Below are 9,577 nucleotides of genomic sequence, written 5' to 3'. Positions count from 1 at the left end.
TAAACAAATCTTAAAACATAAAATTAGAATGCGAGTGGTTATGACTCATAACAACACATAACAATGAGTTTTTTAAAATAAAACATACTACCTACCACATATTACCTACTATTGATTTTTACAATAACGATAATTAATTACCTACCTATATCTTTTAATTGGAGTAGCATAATATTATTTTGTTGATTGCTAGAACTTTTGTTTGCTCAACGAATTGATGGAATTCTAACTGATCCTACAAGAAATAAATCAAGAAGAATTAAATATCTTTTACATAATTATGTAATCCATATGGTGACGACCCCCCTAAATCTGGAGGCTAATGGGGACACTCATAACACTGGCCAGTATTTCAATTTGAAAAAGCTAGCAAACCTTGTTTTACCTTACTTTGAGGTTTCGGTCACGGTACTTGCCTTATCATGATCTCAATATTGCCTTTATCTTGCAATAATCTTTAAACATAACCATTAACCACGTAAATCAAGTACAAAACATCTGAGTCATTCCAATTCCATGGTAAAAACACCATGTTTTTATGAAAAATTATAAAGTACCTAACGCAATATTGTTACATTATAATATGTATACGCTTGAAAGCTTCAAACACAGGACACTAATGTTGTTTGTAATTATTTTTGTAATTATTTTCCTCTCTAAGTACATTAATAATTATAAGTAAAGAAGATTAAATAAAAGATAAGTAAACCTATAATTCAGGTAATTTCATATTTTTACGACTACACCTATCTGGTAAAAGTCGAAGCACCTATAATAATTAAGGCTTTATAATAATAGCTCTGCCCTAATAAACCTTTTTTATTAATTTTTATAGCGTTAAAATTTGCATCTCAAACAAAGCAGTTTCCCGGCAAGCGAAGGGTCGTGGGTTCGATTCCCACCAGGTAATTCGATTGTTTTAAATTATTAAATATTATCCAAAATTGTCATAAAGAATTTTGTTATAAACGTCTAAGCCTAGGCGCAGACCACCGAATTTTAGTTGGCCGATAGTTGAGTCGAACTATCGGCCAACTAAAAGTCTGTGGTCTGCGCCTAGGCATAATTGTGTTTACGTATACCCCTGGGTCACACACATCGCGATACCATTCGTGCGATAGCGGTGTGAAGTCCTTTTGACAGTTACTTATGAGTCATAAGAGATACTAGTCATAAGTTATGACTAGTATCACTAGTATGCAAAAAAGCACTGAAGTATACTCGAACACTTAATAATACTACTATTATCGCGATATGTGTAACCTACACCTATTTTCATCATGTGCCAAGTTTCAAGCAGAGGAATTATTCGGGTTACAAAAGCTTCGTTGATCGGACTACGAAGATGTCCACTCACCTCATTTGTCAGCATGCGACAGGCGATGACCCCCAAAGACCACCAGTCCACCGCGTGCCCGTAGGGCTCCCTGCCCAGGACTTCAGGTGCTGTCAACAAAAGACATCATTGGTAAGTTTTTGGTAAGCATAAAATAAACGCAAATATAACGCCTAGGTCTAAACTCGGAAATCAAATTAGAAATCTTTTACAAAAGTACTATCGTTGTCCTGGTTATGTATCACTAGCTTTCTTAACATAAAGGGAATAAAAACTATCCCATAAACAAGTATTTTAGGGTTACCCAAGCTATCCAAGTTTAGATCTATCTAGGCCTGAAAATTAAGATAGCGACGTGACGGTGTGTCAAAAACTGCATACGCACACTTGAATGTAAGCACGTACGTGAAGGCTTTTTTACAAAATTATAAAGCATAACGTCTCATCGTAATATAAATACCTATCCTTAAATTAAATAATAGTTACAGCAATTTACAAAAGGCAGCAAAGCACACCATTCTCACAAAATTAAACGACCAGAAACCATTCCACACTTCTTGTGCTATACGCACCTAGCATTCCCCCATTCATACTTTAAATTATTTAAGCAATAAAAATAATATGTAGGTAATATAAAATATTTACTTTTCTTTGGTAGGAACATCTTGATGTCGCGTAGCACACGAAGTCCTCTTGCATCACTTCACTTGGGTATTTAAAAATTGTTTTTAAAGAGAACTGCCATAGAGCACAATACCCGAGCACGAATAAATATCGTTCTCGTTGTGGTATCGTAATCGTTTTGTATGAACATAGATAATATTTATCTATGGTATGACGAAGTCGTGATTATTCGTGCTCAGGGTACTTTTATTTAACTAAATCACTGTTTTCACTCGTTTCAGCACAACGAAATTAGACAACTGTAGTAGGACGAGGTAACTGTTTCATGAACTTAAAGATTACCATTTAAAAAATAAATATTTATCTAGTGGATCTCATACCTACCTACATCTTTCATTTTCGTCTTATTATCGATTTTATTCGTTTATTTAAACATAACGTCGATTCCAATTTCTCTAATCGAAAACAATGAGGGTTTCTTGTTTCGCTCACCAGTTGGCGCCACTGGCTAGTATTAGGACCTTACTCGACAGTGGCACCAAATTGGTGATTGCAAAATTTGCAATGCAATTCAATTACATAATCATAACCCCATTAAGTACAACTTTTCAGACTACAAAGTTAAGGAAAAATTCTGAAATCCATGTAAGTTTATCGCTGGCAGGATTCGAACCGCACCACAGCCTGCTGGTGTTATAAACTATTTCACCAAGCGCGTCATCATCTCAGCAACTTTGAATTGATACACACGAATTTTTTATCGAGTTGCACGTCAAAATTGTTAACAAGACATTAGGTGTCTACCAAATTCCCCTGAAAACAATTATTGCAAAACAGGAACAAATTTTTTGTTAATATAGCTTCAGCAACAACTGCCAACTTAAAGTCATCTCCCTCCGAGGCTGAAGAAATATTGAAAACCCACGTGACACCCTGTGACTCGCACTTCTCTTTTAAACATATTACTCCATTAGATATCACTAAAACTTTTAATCTTTTAAATGTAAAGAGTACAACTGATATCTGGGGCATCTCTGTCAAGATAGTCAAACACATTATTGATATAATTTCCCCACAGTTAGCGATAATATTCAATAATTGCATAGAGAAGGGAATCTTCCCCGACCTCATGAAACACAGTAGACTAATGCCATTATTTAAGTCTGGTAGCAAAACCGACCCTGGCAATTATAGACCCATTTCTATCTTGCCCGCTTTGAGCAAGATTTTTGAAAAAATCATACAGGAGCAACTTATGATTCACTTTGGCTCTAATAAACTATTTCATAGTGAACAATATGGTTTTACCAAGGGTCGTTCCACCACCGATGCCGGGGTTGCACTACTTAAACATATCTTCGAGGCTTGGGAAAATTCTCAAAATGCACTAGGGGTCTTCTGTGATCTCTCAAAAGCTTTTGACTGCGTAGAACATCAAACGCTAATTCGCAAACTGCACTATTATGGGGTAAAGGACTCGGCTTTGGATTTAATACAATCCTATTTAAACTTTAGAGTTCAAAAAGTCGACATAAATGGTGTTTTGTCTTCTGGGTCACCTGTGAAAATGGGAGTTCCGCAGGGGTCCATTCTGGGTCCATTCTTGTTTCTTATATACATTAATGATCTACCATATTTTGTTAAAGACTCTTGCGAAATCGTGTTATTTGCTGATGACACATCTTTGATTTTTAATATTGATAGAAGTAAAAATAACTTTGACGATGTAAATAATGCACTAACAAGAGTTTTAAGTTGGTTCACTACAAATAATCTACAACTGAATGCAAAGAAAACAAAATGTATAAAATTCTCTTTGCCTAACGTAAAAACAGTTAGTACCCAAATAGAACTTAATAATAATGCAATCGATCTGGTAGAATCTACTGTATTTCTGGGAATTACCCTGGATTCAAAACTCCAGTGGGGCTCCCATATAGAAACTCTGGCGGGAAAGCTCAGCTCAGCGGCTTTTGCAATAAAAAGGATACGGTCATTAACCGATGTTTCAACAGCTCGCTTAGTCTACTTTAGCTACTTTCATAGCCTAATGTCATATGGAATCATGCTATGGGGCAAAGCTGCAGATTTTGAAACAATATTTATTCTGCAAAAACGTGCCATAAGATACTTGTATAAAATGAAAGCAAGAGCGTCCCTTAGAGAATTGTTTAAAGAAATTGGCATTCTCACGGCCGCTTCACAATACATCTTAAACTGTATTCTATTTATTCAACAAAATATTAATGAATTCAAAAAGAAAAGTGATATTCACCAAATCAATACTAGAAATAAAAATAAATTGGCTATACCCGCTTTTAGACTTAATAAAGTGTTTGCCACCTTTATGGGACAAGGTATCCATTTTTATAACAAAGTCCCTGATAAATATAAAGAGCTACCGTACAATAAATTTAAAGGTATAGTTAAAGATCACATGCTTAAAAAAGCCTATTATACAACTCGAGATTTTCTTAATGATAAGTCATCCTGGGAGTAGGATTATGGTCCTCTCATGCTCGCACTAAAAAGAATTAAAATCGTGCTATGAAAAGTAATGTATAAACTAATCTAATTTTCTAAAATGTTATAGTGTCATGCTTCTCAATCTGGACTGTTACTTAGCTTTATTATTGGTTTTTTTTTCTCTAAGAGATAACTTGGTATTGTCATTCTCACTAAAATGTCTCTGGGGTGGTGGCGTAGTGAGGCGGGTCGTTACATTCCCTCTAATATGGTCGAGTGAAGCGATGGCTGGTTCACTCGTCATGTCTGTGAACAGGCGCTGCTTTCGGGGACTGGTCAATCCAAGTTATTCCAACTTATGTATGCGAGTCATTTCTACTAGTATTTGAGTATGTAATCTGTAAGTCTAGATATTAGCACGTCACTACCTTGTTTAATATGCCACGCAATTTTGTATACCCATTCTTATAAGATACACTATACAAGAATGCATGGTAAATTCAGTGAACTGCTCCTGAATCGAATGTACCTGCTATTTCTATTTATTTATATTAACCGGCAGACAGTGGTGACTGAGTTTGTTGCGGCGCTTCTTCTCAGCACTTGCCAAATGTTGGTCTCGAAGCGCTGGTAGGGTAAAAAGATTATGAGACATGTAGAGGCTCCTTAAGAGCAAAATGACGATTTGTAAGAACTATTTATTAGTCTAAACAAATAAAGAAATTTTGACTTTGACTTTGACTTTGACTTAGGATTTTTGAGAAAAACTTAAGTTGAGTTGCACCACCTAATTTTAACAGTAACTATAACGATAACCAGTTGTTTTTGTATGGAGTTTGACAGACTTCTGACGTTTGTTAAAGTCAAAGTAAAATGGTGCAACCCAACCTTAGTATTATAGATATTGAAAAAATACATTGTAACCTCTATGACAATCATATTTAAAGGTGTCTTACGAAAAATAAAAAGCTGTTTTTAATACTTCATCATTTATTCACATTATTAATATAAATTATCACAAGACTAAGAGTTTTCAGATTTTTTTTGAACTATACATCACAACAAATACCTCCTGTCTCATTTACCATATATTCTAATATGTAACAGCCGTTATTATACACGCTATATGACGTATAAATCTAAAATATCTTTCAAATAAGGCCATAGCAAGTTGTGTGCAATGATATAGTTTTTTTACATGTGCCTAACAACACCACACTTCATAAACCGAGGCACACAATAAAGGTATTAGAATAGAATAAAATATATTGTCTTATCACCAGATTTGTTTGTGTAAACATATAAAATTATATTAATTTTAAGGTACTCGCTGATATGAATTACGAATGGATGTAAATAAACTATTTGCATAGGAATAATAGTTTTGAAATCATATACAGCCTCATCTTTGGTGACAAATATCAATTCTGATAAATAGTTATTCGACGCTGAAGTAACTGATACCTCCTATTTGACACAATATTATGTTTCGACGAACTGAAATTCTTATATCACATTTATGTCAATTAGGAGGTTTTGATAAATAATCATCGTATGTAAATTAAATAGTTACAAAAGAACAACACCCAATTGAAATGTACTAAGGCTAAAGTCATAATGAGGTAGGACAGTATAAAATCAGAAAGGTGTTGTGTGGATTAACTACAATGCCTTCTGATTGGCTGACACGATTTATTTCACCAATCAGAAAACCTTCCAAGGTGCTTCTTTTCTTGTTACCAAGACTGTTTATGGGATTTGAACTCCCTTTTTACTAGGCCATAAGGCTAGACAATCGATGTCGTTATCCAAGGCCAAAGAACAACCAAACCAAATCCAGGGTTATGGTATGAACGCGAAACTCAACCCAGGACGTGAACTTGGTTCTATGGATATAAATGTTAAATGTTTGTCTTTCACGCAAAAATTACAGGACAGATTATGGTCGAACTTCACAATAGAATAGCTAACATAAAGAAAATCGCTTAAAATATTCAAGCGAATTCGGGGGGTCTCCCCTGGCCTTCATAGAAATAATGTCTCAATAATTTCCGAAATATGTTAACTTAAATGCACGTCCTGCGTTGAGTTCCGCAGCAAAAATCCGCATTAAAATTCGAATTAAAATTTTCATAGTCATGGGCATATTATCTATCATCAAAGACTTGTTTCATGATTTTCACGTTATGCCATACTATAATAACAACAAAAATAAAAAATAATAGGCAATGTCAGTAGGTTAAATGTAGGCTCACACTGATCTTAAAAATATTGTTACAATAATTGTTAATATTAGTTAATTTTAAGTAGCTTAAAGTTATATGTCGCGCCTACATTTATAGTATGGTCATTAATTAGGGGTATCACCAATAAAGATTCCTTGAAACTAAGCTGTAAGAAACATAGCTTATTGTTGAACAGTCGCGTATAAAATTGTTACTTTTGTAAATTTTTTTCGAGGTCACTTGACGTAATGTAGTAACATAAGTATTGTTGGAATACCAAACAAAGAAACACGTGTAATAGTGACGTATATAGGAAGAACAACGCATTGGATCTGGGCGTATTTGGGCAAACAAAAACAAGGCTATAATTAATTACCTATCTAATATGAAAAATGTTATTCAATTTGCTATCTTCATTTCACTTGAATACAAAAATTCAATATAATAGAGTCATCGTTAACAAAAGGCATGTATCTGTTCATCTGGTTACTTTAAAATGTCTTAACCTATGAGACAATTCATGCACCAACTATTCTCTAACAAATATTACATACACGTACGCTTTGTAACATCACTTTTACACTCTACCGTATTTTAGAATAAAGCTCTTTACTATACAATAGATTAAAAAAAATGAGAAAAATCTGTACATTATTTTTATATACATCTCATACATTAAAACTGACACCTAAAACACATTTAAGGCTCAGTATCATTACTATAATCTACGCTCACACGATAAAATCATTGTAATTTTATACAAATTGTAATTTTCGCTAGCAATATCACAAAGCGATCATTTTAATATAAAAAACACACAATAGTCAAACGACTATACTATACACTGAGTGGGACCGCACTCAATTTGTCATAAACTGTCATAAAGCCTTGTTCTCACTAGAGCAAAGGCAACGAGTTTTCTAACGCTACTTGTGATGTATATGAAACATTTTTCGTAACCTACCCTAGTGAGATCGAGGCATAACAATCATACAAAATAAAAGCTGTAACTTCATTGCATCCTTCTCTGAACACTCACGACACATCACCAACTTTTTTATATTGCAATGGCGATGGTCCAATAATAGAAAAATAAACTAACTAAACACATCATAATTTTATGCCATCAATTTCTAGGTAACTATGTTTAAAAACTACCCACTTAGCTATAGTGTGCATTGTTAATAAACTTACCTCACTAAAATTCCACAAAGGCTAAAAAAACTTACAGATTACAAACAAACACAGACAAATTCAAACTCTAAATAAATCATATAAATGAGTGGACACATCAACCAGCCTTGGGAGTCATAGCTCTGAAATGATTAGAACTAAATATAAACCTATTTTCATACTAATAGTACAACAGGCAAAATTAATTATTAAGTCATGCAGTTAAAACACAGCGTAATAATAACATAAAATACAAGCTAACAGTCATTACACTAATAGTAGTACAGTATACTAGTCAATTAGAAACGTAAATAGCGTGCCACCAACCGCGCAAGGCTTGTGAATGACGATTCGCAATAAGTACAAAATATGTAGCTCAGATAAAAAGTTACGGGAAAACTTTACAGAGACAAATCGTACCAAAGACATCGCTTAAATGTTAGATTCGTTAATTTGTTAAAAAATTCAAATCGATCACTAATTTTAAAAAATCTTGTATTTACAGAAATTTTGTCCACAAAAATAAATCTTTATTAATACTTATCACTATAACTTGTAAAATTAAAGTAGGCGATTGCCGACGTCAACTATGTTTATAGTACGGACGAATATGCGCGTTCTACGTAGGATCAAAGCTTCGGAGTCGACCCCCCGAGAATCGGTCGCTCGACTAACTCGGTCGGTTAGTGCATTTAGTTGTTAGTCGAGGTGCCTTGAAGAAGAGAGTGAAAGCTACAAGCATCACAAATATAGGGTGTCACGAATGAGTTTTCGCACTGTGTTGCCAACTGTTGTGGACGGTGCGCCGGATAGATTGTAATGAATCTTGAATAGATACGGCTGGATGTCGGTATACGACGTGTCAAATATGAGATCCGCGTCGGAGCGGCTCGGCATTTTAGGGACGTACTCGTGGCGGTTGATGATCTCCGTGATGAACACGATTTTGTCCTGGAGCATTTCGACCACGCTCTCGTGTTTGCTGTGGAGTTCCTGATCCGGGCGGGATTCGGTTAGTTCACAGTATACAGTCCAAACTTCCCAGGGCACGCACTCGGGTTGAAACGGCCAACGCGCGCGTCTCTTTTGGAAGAACTCGAGGCTGATGGAGCCTCGCGGCGGCGCCGAAGTCCCGTCCACTGCTCGCAACAGCTCCGAAAAGTCTGATATCTCGCGCCTCACGTTATGTCCCAGCGCCTCCGACTCGCAGCACACGTAGGTGAAGTCGATGAAGTCGCAATCGACGTCGACGTAGCTGACGGTGCGGATGGAGTAGCTCTCCTCGTTGTTGTAGGTGAACTTGCCGCTGGAGCGATGGAAGAGGACGGTGTGGAAGATGCTGGCGACCACCTCGTCGACCTGCCGGCCCTCCATCGACAGCTCGAACGAGATGGTGCGGGCGTTCATGGCGGCGGCGTCAGCGCATGCCGTTACGCGCGCGCGCTTGTCGCGGCCGCGTGGCGGGTCAGAGCCATTTCGCGATTAAAATACGTAACGAATCAAGTCCGACACTGAAATGGAAATGACCGCCATTATTTTTTATTTTATTCTATTTATTTTTTAGGAACACCAACGATAATTGGGACGATAACTGGGTAATGAAATCGAAATTCTATTTGGTCCGTCAGACGGATAATAAAAAAATATTGAACACGTTTTTTTTTTCATAATCGAATAATTACAGTATTATATTGGGTTGAAATGTCGCGTGACGTAGGTAACTCGCACTTTCAACTCGATGTAGCACTGTTTG

General features: G+C 35.9%; 2 protein-coding genes across 2 annotated transcripts in view; both read right to left on the bottom strand.

Annotated features, from left to right (window-relative positions):
• The window catches only part of LOC135075246 (serine/threonine-protein kinase S6KL), a 63,951-nt gene that overhangs the window by 46,023 nt on the left and 8,351 nt on the right, over positions 1-9,577 (bottom strand). The window contains exon 7 of the mRNA XM_063969622.1: positions 1,358-1,446. Coding sequence (XP_063825692.1) covers positions 1,358-1,446 — 89 coding nt within the window. The remainder of the gene's footprint in view (positions 1-1,357; positions 1,447-9,577) is intronic.
• LOC135075255 (autophagy-related protein 101) lies at positions 5,399-9,329 on the bottom strand. Its single transcript, XM_063969637.1, has one exon. It carries the CDS (start codon positions 9,229-9,231, stop codon positions 8,566-8,568), a length of 666 nt encoding a protein of 221 aa, XP_063825707.1. The 5' UTR covers positions 9,232-9,329; the 3' UTR covers positions 5,399-8,565.

The sequence above is a fragment of the Ostrinia nubilalis genome, chromosome 10 (genome assembly GCF_963855985.1).
Source record: "Ostrinia nubilalis chromosome 10, ilOstNubi1.1, whole genome shotgun sequence".
NCBI lineage: Eukaryota > Metazoa > Arthropoda > Insecta > Lepidoptera > Crambidae > Ostrinia > Ostrinia nubilalis.
The sequence above is the reverse complement of the archived record's forward strand: the minus strand, read 5'-3'. Positions and strand labels throughout refer to the sequence as shown.

What these genes read in the sequence shown, in the direction of transcription:
- LOC135075255 (XM_063969637.1), bottom strand. Translation starts at nt 9,231, where the DNA reads ATGAACGCCCGCACCATCTCGTTCGAGCTGTCGATGGAGGGCCGGCAG.